A 25,101-nucleotide genomic window follows, 5' to 3' on the forward strand; every position below is an offset into this window, starting at 1 on the left:
GGAGACGGCCCGGAATGGGGGAGTCATTGCTACGGAGCTACCTGCTTCTCAGCGGGAACTACCGGCTGAGAGACTGGGAGGGGATGAACGGAGTAGGAGAATTATGGCGGAGAGCTCGGGGGAGTGTTGAAGCAAGACAGGTGGGCCGGATAGAGGAGGAGGGCTAACGATATTGCAGCACCGAGCTGACGAAAAGAAGGAGCAAGGAAGCTTACCTCCGTCGGTATCTCTGTCGGTTGAACGTAGCTTCCATGGAGAGGGTAACGTTAACATTCCGTCGGTCGAGCTAAGCTCCCGCGAAGAAGGCTCACGTCTGAACCTTCACAGTGAGCTACCGGGGGGAGGAACCCGCCGACCGACCGGCCTGGGTCGGACCGTTGGTCACTGTGGGAAGACCAGTGGGGCTTGGGTCTCTGAGCTTGTGGGAGAGAAGAGACGTGAGTCAGAGAAGGGGAGTGGCTCGATGGAGTCACGTGTCGAGTGGAGAGTGCGATGCTCGGCTGCTGGGTCTCGAACAGGACCGTGACACGTGGCAAGTTGCGAGAGGTCGAGGTTGTCGCTGCTGACGCGGAAGTTGACGAGGTTGTCGCTGACGAGGTTACAGCTGACACCAGGCAAAGGTTGACGCGGATGTGGACGAAGTTGGTGTGACTACGGAATTATTGCTGGAACAGGTTAAAGGAAAGGAGGTGATTAAGGGGAGCCGTTTAATTGGATCGGGCCAGCGGTTGGGTTTAAACCCAATTGAAATTGGTTCGGGGTCCGATTGGAACCTGATGGGCTTGAACCCAATTGCAGAGGAAGTGGGCCATGAAATGGGCCTGATTCAAGTGAATGGGCTGGAGATTGCTACTAGTGGGCTAAATCATCCTATCCTCTTATGCGAGGTGGATAGGGGATTGATGGGATATCTTTACTGCTCTGGGTCACTGGTAGGTCATGCGGTTGACCCAAATCTCGGGGGAGGACACTCAAAGACGGTGGCGAACCCACTGCCGGTGGGTGACATTGGTGCTTTTGATATCCCTGGGAATATTGATCTCGGAGATGTCACGGTGTACCCAGAGATGATGCCTCCTACAGGTTTTACTTAGAAACTCTCATAGGGGGTATGGGCCCTTTTTCCTGCCTGTTTGAGGGTAGACAGGGGTGGTGGATCGAGGGTTCCAGAATTGCAAGAGGGGAAGGGGGACTCGCTGTCGGCAGAGAAACTGACCTCAGATGGGGAGGATGACTCGAATGACTCGACCTCGGAGTTTGAGAGAAATCTGCGGGAATTGCTACCAGGATTGCAAGAGCATAGCTCGGTCGGTGGCAAAGACCCCCCATTGGGCTCCAGAAGAAGCAAGAGACAAAAGAAGCCGTCTTCAAGATTTAATGCAGAGGCGTGGTTTATCCCCGAACCGCCAAGATCAACTAAGAAGAAGACTGTGCAAGAATGGGTGCATGAAGGTACAACACATAAACCTCTTCTTATTTCTGACTGGACTAATGAACAACTTATCAGTTATTGCAATGCTTGCGGTATTGAATTTTCCGACTCTGCTAGTGTTAGTTTGAATAGCCTACGTTTACTAGAGTTGGCCCGCACGAACCAAGTGGCAGGTCAGGCGGAGACCTCGTCTGAGGTCCGCGTACCACATCAGTGTTTATGAATATTATCACATGGAATGTTAGGGGCCTGGGGAGACCGGCAAAAATATTCCTGGTTAAGGATTTTCTCTGTCTCCACCATGCGGATGTGTGCTGCTTGCAGGAGTCCAAACTCGATTCGGTTTCGCAAGCTGTGTGGAGGGAGATTGGGGTTCTAGGTTGGATCAATTCGCGGTCGCCCCGGCTGATGGGACGTCGGGAGGGATGATTGTCGGGTGGAATAGCGCTAATATCGTAGGGAAAATTGAACAGGTAGGGGTTTTTAGCATAACACTGGAGTTTCGCGACAAGAGAGACAACTTCTGCTGGAGATGCACTTCATTTTACGGTCCTATTGCGAGAGACCTTAAAATTGGGTTCTGGGAGGAGTTAAGGAGTTGTAGTGGTGATCCCCTAATTCCCTGGGTACTATGTGGTGACTTCAATGCCATTTTCTCCATTGAGGATAAACCGTTTGGTGTCCTAAACCTGCGGGATCTTCATTCTGCTAATCGTTTTCTTCAGGACGTCCATCTTTGTGAACCAACGGCGGTTGGGAGGAGATATTCTTGGACCAACGGGCAGGTGTACCCTACTTGGGTGAAATTGGACAGATTTTTTGTGAACGTCGCCTGGTCTGAGCGCTTCCCATGTACGGTCCAAAAATAGTCTACCCTAGGCTAGGATCGGATCATGTTCCCCATTCGGCTCGAGAGTGGGGGAGCAACGCTCTATTCCAAGAAAATTTAGGTTCGAGCTAGTGTGGTTTACGACGGAGGGTTTTATGAACCTTGTGCAGCAATGGTGGATGGAGATGACTCCTGAAGGCTGTGGTGCTTTTGTGGTTTCCAAGAAACTTGCTGGTCTCAGGGAGCGGCTAAGGAGATGGGCCAAAGTTTGTTTTGGGTCTATCAAGTTAAAGAAGCTTAATCTTCTACATGAGGTGGAGAAGTTAGATGTCCTTAAGGAGGCTAAGAAATTGTTACCGGGTGAGCTTGCTCAGGAGCTCCACCTTTTGAAATCGTTAGATGATATTCGCAAGCAAGAGGAAATTTACTGGCTGCAAATGTCGAGGCTTCAGTGGGTGCAGGAAGGTGACGGGAACACTAAATTTTTCCACTCGATGGCGAATGGGAGGAAATGTCGGAACCTTATCCCGGGTTTCTTTCATAAGGGTAGGCTCATCTCGGACCCAAAAGAGGTGGGAAGGATGTTTGTTAATCGGTTTCAACAACAATTTGGAAGCAAGCGAACGTGGAGACTCAAGGTGGACTTCTCTAAGCTCATGACAAACAAGAGACATGTGGATCTGACTGGGCTGGACAGGCCTTTTACAATGATTGAGGTTAAGGAAGCGGTCTCAGTCTAGGGGGGATAAAGCCCCTGGACCGGATGGATTTTCGATCCACTTCTTCAACAATTTCTGGGAGACGGTCAAGGATGACATTTTCAAGCTCTGTGAGGATTTCTATTTTGGAAGAGCTAATTTAGAAAGAATTAACTGGGCGAACATTGTGCTCATCCCCAAGGTGGTGTCACCAGAATCCCCGGGAGACTACAGACCCATCAGTCTTATCAATTCATCTCTCAAAATTATTTCCAAAATTCTGCATTTCTGAAGGGGAGATGCATTCTGGACAACGTGGCGATGGCTGAGGAGCTGATTTTTAGCATGAATAAAAGAAGACTTCCGGGGTACATCTTGAAAGTGGATTTCGCGAAGGCATTTGACATGGTGGACTGAGAATTCTTATTGGACCTGCTCAAAGCAAGGGGCTTTGGTATCAAGTGGATGGGATGGATTGAGAGCATTCTTTCCTCTACTAAAGCTAATGTGCTAGTTAAGGGGGCTCCGAATGGTTATATCCGTTACCGTCGGGGTCTGCTGCAAGGGGATCCATTATCACCATTGCTTTTCATCTTGGTTACTGATGTACTTAGCACAATTTTTGAACATGCCCTAGCATCAAGGGTTTTGGTGGGGGTACCGCTGGGGAATTTTCACAATAAGTGCAACCTTCATTATGCAGACGATCTCTTGATTTTCACTTCAGGTGGTTTGGAGGATCTCAGAATCATCAAGCTAATTTTATTCCTGTTCGAAGGTATGTCCGGCCTTCAGGTGAACTTATCTAAGACGTGTCTTTGCTCGGTAAGGAAAGGGGTGCACCCAGAGGAGGCAGCTGCGGGGACTTTGAATTGTAATTTAGGGTTGTTACTGGTTACATACTTGGGCATTCCAATCTCGAGAGGGAGGCCCCGTAAGCAGGATTGGGAAGGCCTAATTGCTAAAGTGCGAAAGCGCTTAACTTTTTGGAAGAGTAGACATCTTTCCATTGGTGGGTGTATTACCTTGCTAAACTCTGTGTTGTCGGCGATTCCAACTTATTGGATGTCTATCTTCCGTCTGCCAACGTGGGTGATTAAAGCTATTGACCGGATAAGAAGGGATTTATTATGGTCGGGGCCAGACATCGATAAACCCGGGTGTAGGTTAGTAAACTGGAAAGCGCTGTGCCGGGCCAAGGAGCAAGGTGGCTGGGGGATTCTTGATCTTCATCACTTCAATCTGGCTCTGCTGGGGAAGTGGTGGTGGAAGTTAGCCAATGACGGTAATTGGGGAGGAGCTGAGGTGATCCAGTTTAATTACGGTAGCAGTTGCGGGGATCTGTTCACTAAAAGGAAGGGAAGGATGTCGTTCTTCTGGCGTGGGGTCCTGAGCGTGTACCCGGTCTTACGGTGTTGTGTCCTAAGTGAAGTTAATTCTGGTGTGGACACTTTCTTCTGGAAAGATAGATGGCTCAACGGCAGAGCACCCATGTATGAATGGCATGATCAGTACAGAGGTTGTGGACAGCAAGACGCTTCTTTCAAGGATTTGGCACACTTGCTTGAGGGGCATCCTTTCTGTGAGGATGCAGATTTAGTTCAAATCAGAGATAGGTGGCGAAATAGTGGAAACGATGTGAAGGAAAAAAAAAGATGGGCTCTTAATGGCAATGGGGCTTTTTCCGTAAAGTCACTTTATAACTTCCTTAATGATGGGGGTGTGAGGTGTGAAATTGCAAAATTCTTTTGGAAAAGTAAATGTCCAAAGAAGATTAATATTTTTAACTGGTTGGTCTGGAAAAATAAGATTTTGACAATGGAAAACATGGAAATAAGACGATGTAACAAACTCCCGACAGCAACTTGTGTCATGTGCCATGCGGATACAGAATCTGTGGATCATCTGTTCCTTCAGTGTCCTGTTGCCAGGGAAGTGTGGGGCTACTTTTGCAGGCTGCTGGGCGTCCCGGAACCTCCGAGTTCAATGATTGGGGTGTGGCAGGAGTGGAGGGGGTTTGTGAGGCCCAACAGTAGGGTAGCAGTGGACTTAGTGGTCAAGGCGTTAGTATGGAATATTTGGATTGCACGCAACGATAGAATTTTCAATGATAAAATTTTGCCTGCTATTTGAATTCTGTTATGTATTAATCGTATGCTCCTGTCGTGGTTCGATGCTCTTGCAGATGAAGCTAAGGCGAAACTAGAAGATACCATGGCTACCGTCAGACGAAGCCTTAAGTTCCTTGAGCCAAGGAGCCAGAGGGACAGGGGGATAGTACGGCCGAGAAGGCACTAGATCGGAGCACGGAGTAGTCCTTTTGTCTTTCAGTTTGGGAGAATGATCCTTCATCCTCGTGGGGTGTATGTTTTGTTTCTCTTGTATCACTTCTTGTGGTAAGAGAAGATTTTGTTCACCAGGTTTTCTGGTTGGTGCTATGTACGTTGTTTCATTAATTGAAGTGGTTTATCCACCTTTTCAAAAATCAAACGATGGTCAATGATTTTGCTTTCTTTTGTCTAATTAATTAAAATTTTAAAAATTAAACTCATTGATTTCGTTATATATATGCACTAATATTTCTTCTTGTAATTTCAAGTCTTTCACTTGATTATTATATATAAATAATTAAACACTTTGGCAACAATGTATTACGGATCTTCCATAGTTCCATTTGATTGATTTAACAAAAGTAGTGTTTGAATAGAAAATAAATGTGAATTAATATTAAAAACAAATTTATCTTAATCATGATTAGAGCTTTCTTGATTCAAACAAGGCTTTAAATATGCATTAAATTAAATTTAAAATTTTATCAAGTTTTAATCGAGATTGATGAGAGACTTAGTCCTCTTCTTCCGGTCCAAGCACAACTGGGTACTATGACTTCACAAGCCCAAAAAGTTCTGGGCTTGAGAAGACAATGTTCAAAGCCGGCCCATTTAAATCCTGCGCTGATCATTCACCTAGCTGGATTTCTAATCTATGAGGATGCGTATCCTAAGTACGTTCATAGAATTCTAATCTATGAACGTTGATAGAGACCGTAGATTTCAATTCAACAGTTATACACTATATAATTAACAATATCACTTTGTTTATGGACCCTACTAAAGCATTAATTAGTATTCACTGTAACAACTTAATTGTTAATGTACTCGACTACGGACGTTCTACGAACATCCGTAGTTGATGTATTATACATCAATTATTTATTGATTATATTTTTTTATTGTAATTTACTTATTTAGCTTTTACCTGTTTGATTCAATCAAAATAAATATAATTTTTTTACAACTTATATCTGTTTTCTTTTTGTGTTGTAGTTTGCCAAGCTCAATTTTTAATGAACTGTCTTGCTGTATTTATTCCCTCATGTTGAGATCTATACTGTACTGCGAATCTTGAAAATTCTTTAAAAAAAATTTTCTTTTTTTTACAACTCAATTATGAACATATAAATAAGATGTAATTACATGTCTATGTAATTGTGTACTTTCTGTTTTTTTAGCCATTACAATATTTTTAAGAACAATTAAGTCCTTATATTTAGTCGAATTAGGTCATTTCAGTCCGCTATGTAGATAGTCAAATATAAATTACAAAGACTTAATTATACCCAAAAATATTATCGATTCAATTCAATTAAATATGAGAACTTAATTGTATCTTAAAATATTAAAAAGATTAAAAAAATACACAATTATAAGGACCTGTATGATAATTAAACTTATAAATAATAAACCATAAATCAATGACCCGAAATACCGTTAGAGGTTCTTATCGCAAGGACAACCATAATATCAATGAGAATGAGCATGAGTTATTGTTCACAGTAGAAAGATAACAAAGTGAAAATTTTGAGGAAAAAAAAATCAAATAAGTGATTTAGACAAATATCTGTTTATATTAACAGCAGCATAATGACAAGTTTAGATTGACACTGTTACGTCCTTCCAAATTAATTGAATTGATAAGTGAACCACTCCCTACACCAACTTAGTATCTTATCCAATAAACATCACATTGGCTGATCAATCTAACCATCTCTACTTCTCTTAATTACTATTATTATTATTATTATTAGAGAAAATTACTGTTTACCCCTTGATAATTTCAAAACTTTCCAAACAGCCCCTGTGAGTTTTGCATACCTCAGACAACCCTTCCTTTATTGTTTCACTTCTTTTTTACCCCTACATTATGAAATTCCATCATACATTTTTTTCATACATTTTTTTCATTCTTTTTTCATACATTTTTTCATACATTTTTTTCATTTTTTTTTTGCATTCATTTTTACATGTACTCATTTCTTAAACAGAGAGCTCATTTCTTAAACAGAGAGTTCATTTCTTAAACAGAAACCTCATTTTTTTAAAAGAAACCTCATTTCTTAAACAAAAAACTCATTTCTTAAACAGAAAACTCATTTGTTAAACAGAAACCTCATTTTTTTTAACATAAAACTCATTTTTTTAAACAAAAACATTAATATTTAAACAGAAAAACAAATATTTATGTGATAAATTAATCCTGCATATAAAAACCAATTAATCTTGGCCACTCGTACATATTTAAATAGAAACAACGATATTTAAGCACTTTTTTAAACGTAAACGCAATATATTAAACAGAAACATCGATAGTTAAACAAAGACAAACAAGCATATAAACAGAGAACTCATTTCTTAAAACGGGAGAGCTTATTTTTTTAAACAGAGACCTCATTTTTAAACGTAAACCTTATTGAGTAGGGACATTGAGTATCTCATCGTCGCCGATCTCGCGCGAACGCTGAGTGCCGAGCTCCGGATCCGCGAGCGATCTCGGCTGCCCTGCTCGTGTGGGGTCTTAAAGGAGAAATCTTTGCTCGACTTTTGGCGATCCGGCTGGCGACGTTCCTCGGCGGTCGGAGTGGTGAGGGTCTTCGTGGCGACGCTCGGATAAGAAGTGCCGAACTTGAACGAATCATTCTCGACTGCGGAGACCGCAACATGGATAGCAATAGGGTTAGGGTTAGGGATCATTCGGGTTTCGATCCATGGTGCCTAAGTCGGTGACGGGAACGGAGGGAGGAAGCGGCGCTGATGAGGGTTCAATCTCGCCGTCTTCGTCTTCGTCTTCATCATCTTCCCTGTCGTTGACCTCATCTCTTTCATCTTCTTCGTCGTCGACCTCGGGGAAGACCGCACGCTCCTCGTCATCAAGCGAAGGCATCGAAAGGTTGCGACCTTTTTTTCTCTGGCAAGATCGAGATCTAGATCGAGGTGGAGATCAAAATTCTAGGGTTCGAAATCCCATTTTTCATGCAACGTGACTGTGATTGTGAGCCGCATGCTTTGTCTCATTGGCCCAGCCCAACTGCAATAAAGAGATTTTGGGGTGATAAATACATCCCAAGAAACTCATTTCTTAAACATAGACCTCATTTCTTTAAACAAAAACCTCATTTCTTAAACAGAAAATTCATTTATTAAACAGAGACCTCATTTTTTTAAACAGAAACCTCATTTCTTAAACAGAAAACTTATTTTTTTTAAAAAAAAAACTCATTTCTTAAACAGAAAACTCATTTTTTTAAACAAAAAACTCATTTTTTTAAATAGAAAACTCATTTTTTAAACAGGAAACTCATTTTTTAAACAGAACCTCATATCTCATATTTTAAATAGAAGCCTCATTTTTAAATAGAAACTCATTGCACCCAAGGGCATTATAGTCAAACCCTGTCACATTTGCCACAACTTCCCACGCGAGGGACAATTTCGTCCAAAAAATTCCAAATTAACTCTATCAATCACTGTTAAATGTTTGGGGGGTTTAAAAAATCATTGTATTGAAAAAGAAAGGGTTTTTATGGATAACCAAATTTAAGGAGAGAATCTGTGCATATTGCAAATTTTGAGGGTGTTTTTAGCAATTTACACTTATTATTATTATTATTATTATTATTATTATTATTATTATATGACTTTCTTTTCATAATCACAACAAACTTGTACATCAATCAAATGTGCTCATTGAATTATTGGCCGCTTTTTTCCTTACTTTTTTTTTTTTTGGTTAAATAACCAATTAGAGTTTTTTTAATTTTTATTTTAATATATACCTAATATACTCCAGTAAAAACCAAATTTGTTTTAATATTCTTAAGAAAATATAACTGATTATGCAAGCAATTTTCTCATAATTGAACCGCCCTTTATAAGAATTAAGCTCAAAACTGTAAATATTACATGTATTTTTTTTTACTTCTTTCACTGAAAACTTGAGCAACAATTTTTATAATAATTTTCTTTTTACTAAAGAAATAACGAATAATAAGGTCTTTAACTGTATATTTGTCTCGCATATATAATAATAATAATAATAATAATAATAATAATAATAATAATAATAATAATAATAAGTTTGACAATATACATTTTTAAAAAATTATTTATGAATATTTATTAATAAATGTGCACATATCAAAAATATTTTTTTTCAAAAAGATAAATAAACTATATTTATAAAAAAAAATAACAATACAAATGATGCAGAATACAAAAGATGGGAGAACATGGGAGATAACATACTAGGACAAAATCTATATGGGGTAAATTTTTTGATAGGGACATCAAACTATGGCCTTTTTTTGGGGTCTAAACTATAATTTGAATCAAAATGATTACTCAATTTAAATTTTGTTTTAACAGAGAATTATCCGATATATTTTGATCTATTTTTGATAATGAAATGTTAGAAATTCTCTGTCAGTAGGTGAGATACAATTGTCAGTTGAGTAGACAACGTGTCATATATATAATAGCAAAGAATTTTCGGCATATACATCATCAAAAATAGACTGTAATTTCTTAGCTGAGTGCTCGATGAAACAAAATAAAAGTTGTATAACCATTTTAATTTAAATTAAAGTTTGACTAAAATATATATTATACATTAGTGACCTATCAAAAAAACAAATTTAGGGGCAGCGTCTTGCGCAATAACCAGCCAAAAAAAGTTTAACACTGAGAGATGTAACAAAAGGAGTGGTACAAGTGATGGTGCACATGAGATGTGCTGTCACTAATAATAAAAATCTCAACTAATGTAGATGTTACATGGGTGGTTGCTTAAGTTAGAATTGAGAGATGATGGAAAGTTAATGCTTATTTTTGTTTGTTTGTTTGTTTTTAATAAGTGGGAATACAAGTCTTAAGATTTTTTAGTTTGGTCTACACTTTTTAAATTTAAGATAGTCATATAAATTATTTTAAAAGCTACAATCAGAGGAATAAGAGTTTTGTAGTTGAAAATGCTTTTATTGAGCTCTAACTAAAACTCCTAATTTTGATATTCTATAAATGAAATATAACATCATATTAATAGTTGTCATCCACTTTGCATCCACATGGTGATATATTATCTTGTTGATGGGGTATCCGCAATAATTTCTTAGTATAAAAAATGGGATTCACATGAGAGACATGTGGCCCATTATTTTGATTCTTTATTTTGAGATTTTTTCCAATTTCCTCATAATATAAAAACTTGTAATTATATATTATATTTCATTTATATATTTCCGTGGTTTATTATGCTAAGTCAAAACTGGCACCTAGTGTTTTCTAATTAATCTGTGTGCTTTATTATTCCTGTAAATATATATATATATATATATATATATATATATATATACATGTTTTAGTTCGTGTAGTGAATTATTTTTATTTTACATGCTTTGAAATTTTTAAATATTTTTTTAAAGAAGTATATAAATTATAATTTATTAAAATAAAAAACAACGAATACAAATAGACCACAATAAAACAACTACCATTAATAATAAAGACTCCCACATACTACTAATAAATAATTTTAAAAACCAATAAAAAAACAAACCATTCAACAATAATGAAAATAAAATAAAATAAAATTATCAAAATTTAAGTTAGCACTAGAACGACTTTTCAATTCAATTGAAAGGGAGGTTAGTGAAGCTAAGACTTTGTCTAAGGGGGTCAGTGAAGCTGAAACTTTGTCTAATCAGCGATATAGCTTCTTCAAGCTTGGTTTTTATTTTTATTCATAATTATTTTTTTCATATATATATAGATATTAAATTTGATGAATTATTATGTTATCCCTAAAGTTGGACCACTAGATTGGCTTTGTTGAGCCGTGTTGTCCAAGACATTATGATTATGATATAAACTTTTGACATCTTTTGTTTCTTTTAATTTTAAACAAAAAATTTATTATATAAAAAAACAAGATAGGTGACACTGAACCATAAACAAACACAATTCTTATCATAAATTTTAACTCTTAGTGAGTTACATTATTTTGACTTTGTGGCATGTTTCAATTAAATATATTCAAACGCCCACCACTAATCACACCTTAATTTGAATAAAATTTTAAATCAATTAAATTAATTACCTCACCTTCACTAAAAAAATTAACATAACACGTGTGCAAAACGTCATTGCATTAGATTACATAGCGTGTCCAAAGTGAACCGAATCTTCTTCATCCCTTAAAGTCAATGAAAAAAATTAAAGGCGTTGACTGACCTAACAAAGTCTTTGTCTATGCGCTCTAAATCTCTGACTATTCAAACCCTTCCAACCAACCAAATAAAATTAAAAAAAAAAATTATCAATAAATTCTTTGATCAAGTTCCTTAAATGAAAGAAAATACACCAACAAATGAACAATATAATTAATCCTATAACTACCAAAATATACAAGACCATGATCAAAATTATAACACTAATAAACATCAACATAGCAATGACTCAATGAACAAGTCATCCTTTGGTTCATCCTTGGCCTTTGAAATCATAACACTCTCCAAATGCTTTTGTTGTTGTTGATGGTTCAAATAAGAAGCCATTGCATTATCATAACCTGAGACCATTCCATAGTTAACTTGAGGTTGCAACATCTCCAAAGTGAATGGACCTTGGCCTTGAGATCCACCACCACCACCCCTACCGAACATCGCCGAAGGCCTTATCGCCGTCGTGACATTAACATCGGCCGTAGAACGGTTAACGACAGCGTGACTGCCGCTTCCCCGGGCTGCCGGAACATCATGGTTGTGCTTCCCTTCATAGGTTGTGATCACTGCTCTTAAATCATGTGAAGCTCTTTCTACATGCTTCCTCACTGGACATCCCACAGTTGTACATTTGTAGTAACTCCTGAAATCAATGCAATAAAACAGTAAATATATATATACACAACATATTCAAGTTTGAACTTACTATGTTAACCTAGCTATGTGAAACCATTAGCTCACCTTGGATTTGGATTGCCTTTCACAACCTTCTGACCATACTTTCTCCACCGGTAACCGTCATCGAGGATATCGATATCACTTGTTGTTTGAACCACCACTCTTGGCTCTCTCACAGTTCTATTTCCGGCAGCTGACATGCTTTCATGTTCACCTTCTTTCTTCCTGAAAATATCATTTACATGAGCATTTGAATTATGAATATATATATTGATTATATTATATATATATATATATAGTATATACTCTAACTTACCATCTCTTAGCATCAGGTTCATTGTTATCATCATCATCAAAGTTTTCAGATCCTGTTTTGCTTCTCTTTGAGCTCATATCAACATCATCATCCTCAAAAGAGACGGAAGAGTTCTCCGGGGTGGCGGCGGAGTCTATCGGAGTACCGTATGAATGCTCGTTGGTTTCGGTAGGGGCGACGGCTTGATAAGCCTGAGAAGAAGCTGAATTCCTCCTTGTGGATTGAGGTTTACAGTGGTTGTGTGTTCCTTTGTATACAATCTCAGTTATCTGTCCATCTATAGACCTTTCAACCTTCTTTTTTGTGGGACAATTAGGGTATGTGCACTTATAGTAACTCCTTGGATTCTCACTTCCTTTAACTTGTTTTTGCCCATACTTTCTCCAATTATACCCATCATCTGACTTCTTCTGCTCTTTCATACTTGCGTTGTTGTTGTTGTTGTTGTTGTTGTTGTTGTTATTGTTGTTGTAGTCTTGTTGCAAAGTTGGAATCACTTTTTGTTCTTCATTCTATTCATAAGAAAATTAAAACAGATCTATAAGTATATATAAATATATATATGCAACATAGATATTAATATGTTAAAAGGGTTTTAGTAATACATACATGATGAAAGTTTTGCTTTGTTTGGAAGGAGAAATCAGAGAAAGGTCTGGTTTGTTTAGGTTCCTCTTTGATGCTCTGTTGCTGCTGAAAACTGCTTCTCCAGTTGAAAGATTGAGCAGGAATAGTCCCAGTGGTGGGAGAAGGCAAGATCTGAAAACAAAAAATAATTAATTAAATCCAAATTAAAATCTCATATATAATTTAGAAAGTAAGTAAATCTTCAAACAGAGAGAGATATATAAAAGAGTTATACATACATTAGAAGAAGAGAGGAGAACCGGAGAATCAAGAAGCTCAGCAGGACTAAGACCAGGAGGGATGGAAAAACAAGAAGAAGGGGAGATGGGAAGTGAAGGAGGATTGAATGACTTAAACTTTGGGACACCCCTTGTGAGAGAGAAGTTAGAAGGAGAAAGAGAAAGGTCTTCATCATGGTCTACAGCTCCAGCAAGCAGCTCAGAGAAAGAAGAAGAGAAAGGGGTGGTGGCAAAGGAGAAAGGAGGAACAGAGGAGTGGGAATTAGCAGAAGAAGATGAAGTCATAATGGATGAAGAAGAAGATAAGATGGAGAGGAGGAGAAGAGAGGGAAGGATCAGGAAGATGATCACAAGAAGGAGGAAGGTGGTGGTTTGTAGGGGGAGGATGGATGGCGAGATGCTTCCCAGAAGCAGGAGAGCTGATGGAGTGTTCCAACTTTGACTATTAGGGAAGCTAGGTTGGTCAAACCTCGTGCGTTTGACTGGATTTGTAAGGCGGCTATCTATTATGATGGCATGCATGCATGCATGCATGTATGGATGTATGTATGTATGGATGGTTGTTTCCAAGGGTTGAAATGACTGATTTGGGTTTTTGGTGTTGATGGCTTTTGAATTATTGGGTTTTGTTTATTTCATAAAAATTTTCTATCTCATTGTAATAAACCCTTCTCACATTTAAAGTTTTAAGTCAGAGATGGATATAGGTGTGAAGTGCACTTACAAATTTAACAATACTTTTATTTTCACCTTGTTTTATGTAGGTTTTGAATTTAAGATCTCTTCGAAATGAGAACCTTATGCAAGAGATCCGATACCAATAGATAAAACAACCGTTAGTATAAACCTAATTTTCATTTATGTTACTCCCTATAAATTAATTATATATATATATTTTTAGATATTTTATGGTGTTGAAAATTAAGAAAATTAACTTGAATTGAAGGATTTTATATCGGTTATCAAACTTAATTTTGTTTGTCTTAGTTTTCTTTACCGACCAAAAAAGTTCAACACTAATCGTGTTTCTAAGTATCACGGGGAATGAATAATCCTTTTAAATGATTATCTCCTACCAACCATTATCAGATTGTTTGTTTTGTTGTTGTTATTTTTTTTTTTCTACATTTATATTTTTAAATTTACTTTATTATTTCCTATCAGTTTGTTACTATATTATTTATTAGCTCTATTAAGAAGGTTGTGATTTATTTATTATAGTTCTATGCTAATTTTGTAGAAAAGTTATTTTTGGTAATAAATATTTTTATAAAAATAATTATTTCATTTTTATTTTGATCAATGTTGTGAATGAACATAAAAGATGGATAATGTTTTTTGACGGTGGAGGGCCATCCTGGTGATGTGGGACAAAACTTTCAGCCTTGTATTTCCACATGGATTTTTTTAATTTAATGCTTTTTTTTTTTGCCCAGATATTTCTCTACAGTACTTTTAATAGATATTTTCATTTTATTTTTTTTAATTATGGTTTTAATTTTTTTTTAAACGGCATCTTTGTTAAACTCAGATGTAATCTTGATTCTTGTGCATGTTTTTTTTTTAAATAGATGAATATGATTATACCAAACCTCGGCTGAAAAAAAACCCAAATCTACTGTGGTACAAGATAAACCGCATAAACCAATGCTAAATACTCTTTTCTTTTTTTTTTTATCACATTTATCTAATTTATACATATTAAAAAAATTTAATTAAAATTAATTAGTTACTTATATTTTATAGAATATTTTATTATTTTCTAAAACTACCCTTATTTAAAAACCCATAAGTAAAGTATATAGTTTAATGTTTAGTTGATTGTGATTTATTAAAAATTATATAAATATATTAAATGAAGGAGCCGTTTGGTTCGCAGTAATGTAAAAAAATTATCATATGTTACGTGGTAATATGAAAATATTATCGCATTTGATATTGCACCGGTGATAATCTGGATGGTAATATCAAATTACAAATTTGAGAATATTGCAAAAAAAATTGGTAATCCTATTACCACCAAATTTGGTGTATATCTTGGATTACCGTGGTAATCTCATAATTTTTTATATTTTAGCAAATTGATTACCATGACAACCAAACACAGCAATGAACTATTTCCAGTAATAAGAGTTCCCAAGTAAACATTGTTATATCAAATTATCACAATATTCCCAACTTTATAACATTTTCACTTATATTACCATGGTAATCTCATTACATGGTAATATATCATCACTATGAACCAAACGACCCTTAAAAAATAAATTTGAAAAAAATTATTTAACACTGTATATAATTTTTAACGTGGCAAGTAAAGAAAAATAAAAAAACAACTTCAAAACATAACAACTAATGAGGGAGTATAATACATCATAAATAAATCAATAATTAATAGTGATATTGGTGACATCCAGGGATACATCTATTAATGGGAAAATAAATGTTAATAACTTTGATTGTGTCTAGTGTTGGGGTCTGTTCATCAAGAGCGACAGTGAGGGCATTTAAGAAGGCTTTCTTTGATTTTGGTGTGAACTCTTCCGGCGTCATTTTGTTTTGCCATCTTTTTGTTCTTCCTCTGATAAAATTATAATTTATCCAATTTCATATATATATATATATATATCCAAAGGTCTCATACGTCAGCCGCACAATCTCACTTATTTAAAATCCTCATTTAATTAAAATCAAAATAAGAAATTTCCATTAATTTGAGTTCAAAATTTTCTAACAGCAAAGTAGTGGTAACCAATATCTGACATGAGTTCGTACTTGCTACCCGAGTCCCGTGTTCCCAAATAAAGATGTAAGATTGGATATTCACTTTACGGCTCTATATATGGTCTATTTTTGTGGCTTGTCCACTTTATCAATATATATATATAATGATGCTATTTTTACCGAATAAATTTATCAAATATGTTTTCCGAATGACTGACGTAGATGCCCAACTTGTCATTCACATCCTCATCCTCATTATTTTTTTATATAAACTTTAAATTTGAACCTTAAAAATTCTTAAATATTTAAAATTTTAAAAAAAAATTTAGAAAACTATATCTAAAATCATAAACCCAAATACTACAAAATCTATACCCTAAAATCTAAAAATTTAAACCCTAAATAATAAATATTAAATCATAAACCCTAAATCCTATGCCCTAAACCATAAACAAAAAAACACAGACCCCCTGCGGGGGCTTATGATTTTTAGTTTAGGGTTTAGAGAGGGGTTTTCGGTTTATCATTTACATGTTTATTTTTTACGATTAAATGTTTAAATTTAGAATTTAGATAATAAAAAGAAATTAAAATTTTATTTAAATAAAAAATAAAAAAAGAATGACGTTGATGTTGATATGGATACCAACTTAACATCCAACTCATTCGGGAAACCTATTCGGAAAATCTATTAGGTAAAAATATCATTACTTTCATATATATATATATATATATATATATATATATATATATATATACACCCATGTGCATTGTTAAATAATTGTGAAAGTAGGTATGATCTAATGCAGCCAATATATTTAAAACATAAAGTCAATTTAAACAATGAGATAGATAAGTCTTGTGCAAGAAACTTGTTTAAGAAGAAGCACTTAGACATTTTCATTGCCAATCATATCATAATACAAAAAGCTTTTGAACAGGATTGATAAACTTATTAATTTATTATTTGAAGTTTTACTCCAAAATAATTATTCTAATTACATTATTAAGCTTATGGTTTAACACTTTTTAATTATCGAATACTCAACTTAAATTATCAAAAATCCAAAAAACATATATCATAATCATATCCCACTTATGTAATTAAAATTGTTTTAAATGGTTAAAAAAAAAATAGCTTAGAATAAGGGTATATGTGTCTTTGTACATTAATAAAAAATTAGATAGAAGTGTTTGTTTTGATTTAGGACAAGTTTTTTTATTAAAAATTTTTCCAATTTAATTTTTTAATTAATATTTCAATGGTTTTTCTTATTTTACTCATTTAAAAATAAATAAAAATAAAAATAAAAATAAAAATAAATAAACCAAAGCAGAGGTTATCTAGATGATGAAGAAATGAAAACTGATAAGACTGAATAATAAATTATTCCAACAGGGCCCACGACCGTGATGCGCACGCTTACCATGAAGAAACGTCACAAAAGACTTTTCAAGGGTATTTACGTCATTTCGTACCAACAAAAAGTATCTCGCTTACTTGCTTGCCAAGGCGACTTCTTGGCACATGCGGACTCAAATAATTAATTTTCACACCTGTTTTGCTAAAAAAGTCCTCAAAAAAGTCCTTATTTACAAGCACAAAAATTTTCATCAAAATAACAAAACTCATATAATTAATTAATTATTATTTTTTTTACAAGAAAAATTCTACAATAAATTAAACTTTGAGAAACTTCTCAAAATGAAACAGATGCTTTCTAACTTGATAAACATGAAGAGTGTATAACAAAGCAGCTGAACTTACTAAAACAAATGACATTATCACCAGCTTACCAAACTCCTGAAAATAAATAACAAAGAACAAATTAAATAAGAAAATAAATAAATAAATAAAATAAAAAATTTTCAATCATTTTCCTTTGATTTGAAAGCATGCATGGTAGTGAGGAACAAACCTCTGGATTGGAGACAATGATTCCCATAATATAAGTCAATAAGTCCAACATTGACTGCAATGAGTTTTGGGCACCTCCCACAATGCAACGATCACTTTCAGGAACTTCATCCTTCAAACAAGAGAATGAGATTCATGTTTGAATTATCTGATAACATTCTAAGAAAAACTTATCAAAGATTAATTTTATGATGTATTGTAGGTAATTAATATACCTGCATTTGTTGAATAACAGATAAATCAAACATCCATAAACCGAGACGCGACGCCGCAACTCCTCCCATCAACATCCATGCTGAAACACCATTGTTTTTAATCCATATAGATGCAAGACATAGTAACAGAAAACTCCACTGGATTACCAGAAAACAAAAACAAAAAAAAAATTGAGATCTTTTTAGTAAGTAATTAATTAGTAACTGCAATGTTAGTAACTTTTCTTTGTATAAATTACCTGAGTCCAAATAGACCATAATCCGGTTCGCAGAGTTGAAATATGAGAGTGAACAATTGGGTATATCATTGTTGCAGAAATCCCGACAATAGCACTAAAGCCGCGAGCTAAACCGATAATGTAAGCGGGTATGCCTTTCCATTGTAAGGTTGCTGTCATTAATGTTCCGAAGCTGAGAAAGAATGATTTGTGAATTGATTGTTATGCATTTATGTTCGAATAAAAATTCAGACGAAGTTTTTGCGTAGATTAAGTTTAGTACCTTAGGACAGTAAAATAAAGCAATGCTAGTGATACTCCTGGAAGCACTACTTGCTGCTTAGAGTATAAAATCCAAGCATCCAAGAATGGAATTTTTGAGAGCATTTCTGGTATTCTGTTCCACCAATGAAGATGAGCAAAAGAAGTGTTTTCGTTGAAATATGATTCATTCTCTAGCAAGTTACTAGTAATTGGTTTTGCTTTTCTTTGTTCATCGGTGTTGATTAGAGCCGGAATACCATTGTAAACTGATGTTAGAAGCCAATACTGTAACCACACTGATAATGTATTCCAGAGTGCCAAAGTTACTGCTGAAGCTTTCAATGATATGAAGCTAATTATGAAACCACTAAACACAGGGGCGAGTAATTTACAGATTAGATCGATCCGTCGAATTGTTGAGTTCATTTCTGTTAGCACTCCTGCAGGCTGTCCATTTGCAATCACAACCACCCTGTGAAAAATTCGTCAATGTTAACATCATTATCATTGCAATTCAAGTCTTTTATTTACTGAATTATGTTAACAGTCAAGAAATATCTGTCAGAATTTGGACTTCTTATCAACTAGAGAACTAAGAGAAATGCAGGGGAGAATCAGAATTACCATTCTCTTTCAATCAATATAGTACCGGCAAGAGTTGACAGAACTCCAATTGCACCTGAGAGATTTACTATAATGACAAACGATAAAAATGTCGAAAAAGAAGTGGACTTAAGATTGTAACATGTCAGTAATGCAGTCACTGTGACTCCGGCAACTATGAATGATAAATTTTGAGTCAGTAACCAGAGCTTTAGGACCTGCCACAAAAAGGAATAAAGAGAATGTAAATCATCAAAGTTCGTCATTCAAATGGGATGCATAACTCTTATATAAGGTTCTTAATAGCACAAACCTTTGCATAAGTTAATCTGTCCACCCACTTGCCGACAACTGAGCCAAATAGTGCAGTAGATGAAGATTCAACAACACCATAGATTGCAGTGAAGAGCAAAGAGTCTGGCCATAGATTTATCATGTATAAACCAACTGAAAATTCCCACATCCTGCAACAAAGAAAATTTTTTCAATGTGGACTAAAGAAAATTTTAACTCAATCAATGTCCACAGAAATTGGAACCAGAACATTAAATGGGTAGCATCTATCTAATCTGATAAATTTATTAAAACTAATACCAGAGGAAACTGGAAACTGATAACAAAATGCCCATCTATTTTGTGCCCCCTTCTTTCAAAGCTTATACATCAAAAGCATGAACAAATAAGATAAGCAATTGCACTGAAGTAAAAAGTTTCTCTAATTATCATCTGATAGTCTAAAAACTCACTAAACAAATACAGACATATTGATGAACTCAAAGGTAAAACAGGAAACAATTGCAAACTCCCTCTAAAAGAAACAAATCACTGATAACACATGCAAGATCTACAAATAAATACAAAAACTGCAGCTTTAATGGAAAACACCAACAGTCACATTGACAATAGATTGGAGCACCAAAAAAAAAAGTCAGCTTTTTAAGAGTAAGAGATTGGAAAACTTAAAGACAAAACAAAACAGAAGGAAAGTTGAGGGCTTTACCTTGCCCCCCACCTTGCTAGAAAGTGACCAACATACATACGTTTAATGAAGGCTAAAGTGAGAGATTGCTGAGAAGAACCATGAACCAGAGGCTGCCTCATGTTGACATCCTCCATGACCACAACTTCTCTTCTTTCAAAACCTCTTTGCCAAGGTTTAAACTAAATCCAGCAACAAGAATATACAACTCACTGAGATAGGACACCTTAGATACTCACTCCCTTAGTTGTTTATTGCCTCAAAAGGATAAGGACGACAGAAACAGAGACTGGATGACAAAAGGTTCAGGCTTTGCCATCAGAATGCCGCCATGAATGCATGCATGAATTGGAGAACAAAAGATCTGTGAGGGAGTAGTTGTTCTCAGGACCCGCAGTATCAACTGCTACCTGAACTAGACTTTCTCTTCTCCATTAAAATAAAAATCTCTGATGTGGAGCTTGTTTTCATTAAGCCCCTTGTAATTAACTCTATTTATTAAGTGTTCTGGTATTTTCTTTAAAATCATAAAAACAAATGTGTTAGATATGTATTCTAATTGATTCTATGGTTTTTTTTATTGGTTCTTACACACACACACACATATATATATAGAACTAATCTTACTACGAGCGTACGTCATAGATATGTAATCTCAAGCATGTTGATTGTTAACCCTTGGATCGAAATCAATGGTCACAATCATTCACATGTATGGTTTCTATATTTATATATAGTGAGCTTGATGAAAAATGAGATTCACAATATTTTTGATATGAGTCGTAGATCGAGGATGCGTAATAGTTATTGAATTCAATCTCTCAGACTAGACTGTAATTGAAAGCAACAAAGCTTTATATTACACCTGGGGAACACTACACCACAGATGGGAGACAATACAATAGTTTAGCACTGCGATGTTCTTGTCATCAAGTCTTTCTTACTATCTCTCTTTACTCTCCATCTCTCTCAAACTTTTTGTTTATACCGATGTTCGAGACGTCTCGTGATGTTACAGCATATACTATATATATATATAGTCATCGCAACAATTGTAATTAGTAAGACTATTATAATAATTATAAGGAGAAGGTCAAAAGTTTAAATTCCTCTCAATACATGGCATGGTTGAGGAGAAGTAATAAAAGTATATACGTCAGTGTGAGATAGCATGTACATTGTCATATATATATGTATATATATACATATAATTACCAAGCACAGATCTTTGACTCTTATAAGGAGGTCGAGAGTTTCAACTTCCTCACATGCATTGCATGGTTGATAAGAAGTAATAAAAAACATGTCTATGTGGGGGTAACTTCTCTACATTATCATATATATTATATATGAACATGCATATCTTTATACATTTTACTTGATGTTCATACTATTAGACATGATAAAATTGGAATTAGGGTTGATCTAAGTAGTGGTATATGATATGGACTGATTAAGTAGTGGTATATATAACATGTGTTTTATACCGTTATCAATAATTTTAATATGTATTTTATAAAACTAAGAAATTACGAGTACTTAGTCAAATAACAAGATACAAATATGTGAGGTAATAGTGATGAAATTTAAGAGTGGACTAAATTGAGATTTTGAGATACTGTGATGTTTGGATTATGTAGATTATTAGTTATCAATATATTGATATTATATAAAATTAATATTTTATATAATACAGTTTCAATAGTTTATTTAAATTTAAACTTCATAAACAATATTAGAAAATGAAATGCTTGTCTCATAATCTAAATATGCTTAATTGTCATAAAATACCAAGTTGTAAAATCTTTCCTCTTCAATCTTCATCTCGTGTTGAGGATATGAATACTTTTAATTTTATATTCAAATAATATATATATATATATATAAACACATGGATAATGGTGATAAATGCCGTGAAAAGAATAAATAAGTACAGAACTTCATAAATTATAGAATCTTGACATCTCATAGATTTAACGTGATGATGCTGATTAGCGAGTGTGAGCTAGCTACGTGTGTTGAATTAATCTTCATGAATTCACTTTATCATGATCTAATACGTCGTTTTTAGCGTAGTGATTTTTAATCAAAAATTAAAGCAACGTTACATTGATTGTGTTTTAAATTAAATATAAAGTTGTGAAATAATCAAATTTTTGATACATAAAATTTGATTATTCCGTTAAAATAAAATGGAGGTATATCCGTACATAACTGATAACTCGGTTGGTAAAATCATATGTTTCGTTGTCAACCCTATATTCAAATAATTATTATTTATTCATTATTTGTGAAAACATATATATATATATATATATAATGTAGGTTTAGTACGGCATTTGACGGAAATAGTTGCAGTTGACTTGCGGAGACAACTGTTTTTGGGAAGAATGACAAGGGACAAGCACAGTCAAAGGAATCATAAATCATTAAGCAATAAATATGAAATAAAATAAAATAAAAAGAAATAGGAAACAGTGTTAAAAATACTTTTTAAAAATTATACTTTATTTGCACTATTATTATACTATTATGTTTTATCATCTTGATTAAGACTATTTATTTATTTTATTAAATCATATAAATATTTCATTCTCAAAATATTATTTTATTTTCAAAATTATATCTAAATAATAATAGTATTCTATAGTTTTAATATTGGGTGCATCTCAACCAAATAGTACCAATGTTAAAAAAAACAAAGTTAATAAATATATTGTTAAAATTATAAATAAATATGGACTGGATGCTAGGTTTGTTTGGTTGTACATCGGTAAATTCAGGTGAAAAATTCTGATCTTGGTGAAATCTTTAATTCATTACTGTCCGACATTTGTTCTTTTCAAATATTATAAGTTGAAGATATTTAAAGTTGATTCATGATACTCATATTAATTAATTTAAATGGAAATATTTAGCTAGAGGCTAAGTTTTATATGGTTCTGCAGTTATCTATTAATATTTAATGGTTCATTATTGCGTCCCATTCTGTGACTGCCTGTTTGATCAGGCTCACGTGTGGAGGATGGAACCTTCTTGGAAACTCCTTCAAGCTCTTATGGACCTCAGCCCCTCTCAGAGCTCAATGCTTCCATTTGATGCATTTGTGAATAGTCTTGGTTTTATTTTTTATTATTTTAGTATATTCAGTTGGAGTTGGATACTTGTGTTTTGAATATTTAACAATTTGAAAATATGTTTGAAAGCGATTTCCAACGTTATATTTCGGGTCAGTATTAGAGATTGCATTAGATAAAAAAAAGGGATTAACTTATTCATGCATTTGTCAGGATGTTGGCTCTTTCCTTTGATGCTCCCAAATTGATGCCAGTTAAAGTATTCGGAGGAGTCCTATAAGAGGTAGATCTCTTAACTCTTTTTATATCCTTTAAGAATTTCAGCTTCGAAATCATTTGCTTAAACAACCCAAAACATTTCCACCCTTCGATCAACTCTTATTGGTACTAGGATATTGGTTTGTCCAAAGACTATTACCAATCTCTAATTTCTGGTTAATTTTACATTTAATTTTTTACTCTAGATGAATAATAATGCAGTTTTAAAATTAATGTGTGTGTGTGTGTCTTACCTATTGTTTTCAAAACTCTTGGGCATGGAGAATAGCCTGAGGCTTTAAGAAGCTTTCTTGGTTCAACAGAGGCCAGCTTATGAGGCCAGGATGAAACTCACTAGTCACTGGGACAAAGCTGGCCGTCTGACAGGTTAGAGAACTAATCAATTTGGGTTCCCATTCACGCCTGGGGCGTGTTGAGGACCTCTCCGTCGAGACTGGGCCAGGCATGGGTCCGAGGGGAGAAACTCTGGTTTCAGCCTCATGGGGAACAGAAACTGGCTTTCTTTTTTTCATCTTGTGCACTGTCACGGTCAGGCCTCATTTCCAGGAATGCTTTCTCAGCTCTGGCCTGGGTACAGGGCACTGAGAACACAGTATAATCAACCGATCACTTGCTGACTCTGAAATATAAGAAAAGCCAACGACCTGGGAATCGGACGTGAGCAGAGGCTGCCGCCGGTTGGCTGCCGGATTGGAATCACAGGATTCTGAGAGGATGGGATGTGGCTGATTGATCAGGGGTGGAACCGATTTATTGACAGTCAGGATCATTTAGGCCGAGGTCATGGTCAGTGCTCATCCGTTCAGCCGCAGGGACCTCTGGAACAGACATTGCTGAGGTGAGACAGACTTTTTCAGGATCTAATTCTGAGGGGTGGATAAGGAGGACATTGGGAGAAATGTGGGTTCAGACACTGCATCTCAAGAAATTCGGAGATCAGGCAGGGGTGCACAGGAGTCGATCTCGGTCAGATGCGTGGTGGGGAGCGGTTGTGGGGAACTGGTGATTCCGGATAAATGGGTGCTGAAACCCCAGGCACGCTGTCGGTGACTTTTCGAGCTGCTACCTCTCGATGAGATCAGGGAGAGAAGGACTGTTTGAGGCTGAGAGGAGGGCCACTGAGGATCTGGAGATGATCAGAATATTAATTCTGTGACTATTTTATTTTATTAAGTAACTGCTATTTGAATGGTTCAGAGTCTGTGAACCTTACTGAATGTTGCACCGAATACTATCATCGTTTACTGCCTATATTTATAAAGTGAGAAAGGACTGTTATTTAGAAGCTGTTGCAACAGCAATGTGTAATGTAACGGTTTTACGCGCAAAATGCTGGGCTATGTCGGCCACACAGCACCGAACTATTTCAGACTGTTCTTACCCAAACCCGCATTTTCAACTTACCGGCAAATTTTTGCTGTGGTCGATCACTCTCCAAACTCCGCCATGTC

At 35.3% G+C, this 25,101-nt stretch overlaps 3 protein-coding genes across 5 annotated transcripts; 1 reads left to right on the forward strand and 2 right to left on the reverse strand.

Moving 5' to 3' along the window:
• The first annotated feature begins 2,440 nt into the window (after positions 1–2,440).
• Positions 2,441–3,001, forward strand: LOC120273262. The gene has a single exon (XM_039279891.1). The coding sequence runs from the start codon at positions 2,441–2,443 to the stop codon at positions 2,999–3,001; it is 561 nt and encodes a 186-aa protein (XP_039135825.1).
• Positions 3,002–11,605: 8,604 nt separating this feature from the next.
• LOC120273856 (probable WRKY transcription factor 26) lies at positions 11,606–13,836 on the reverse strand. Its single transcript, XM_039280592.1, has 5 exons — positions 13,374–13,836; positions 13,117–13,266; positions 12,508–13,019; positions 12,255–12,416; positions 11,606–12,156 (listed from the first exon to the last, which is right to left on the reverse strand). Exons 1-5 carry the CDS (start codon positions 13,656–13,658, stop codon positions 11,733–11,735), a joined length of 1,533 nt encoding a protein of 510 aa, XP_039136526.1. The 5' UTR covers positions 13,659–13,836; the 3' UTR covers positions 11,606–11,732.
• Positions 13,837–17,734: 3,898 nt separating this feature from the next.
• On the reverse strand, positions 17,735–20,609 carry LOC120273453 (solute carrier family 40 member 1). 3 transcript variants are annotated; one of them, XM_039280075.1, is made up of 9 exons: positions 20,316–20,609; positions 19,629–19,779; positions 19,458–19,533; positions 19,337–19,391; positions 18,732–19,184; positions 18,470–18,641; positions 18,231–18,368; positions 18,017–18,127; positions 17,735–17,901 (listed from the first exon to the last, which is right to left on the reverse strand). In XM_039280075.1, exons 1-9 carry the CDS (start codon positions 20,429–20,431, stop codon positions 17,779–17,781), a joined length of 1,395 nt encoding a protein of 464 aa, XP_039136009.1. In that variant the 5' UTR covers positions 20,432–20,609; the 3' UTR covers positions 17,735–17,778. The 3 variants fall into 3 exon arrangements, with proteins under 3 accessions (XP_039136009.1, XP_039136010.1, XP_039136008.1); XM_039280076.1 differs by having other exon boundaries at positions 18,732–19,008; positions 19,105–19,184; positions 19,337–19,533; XM_039280074.1 differs by having other exon boundaries at positions 19,337–19,533.
• Positions 20,610–25,101: the final 4,492 nt, after the last annotated feature.

The sequence above is a fragment of the Dioscorea cayenensis genome, chromosome 12 (genome assembly GCF_009730915.1).
Source record: "Dioscorea cayenensis subsp. rotundata cultivar TDr96_F1 chromosome 12, TDr96_F1_v2_PseudoChromosome.rev07_lg8_w22 25.fasta, whole genome shotgun sequence".
NCBI lineage: Eukaryota > Viridiplantae > Streptophyta > Magnoliopsida > Dioscoreales > Dioscoreaceae > Dioscorea > Dioscorea cayenensis.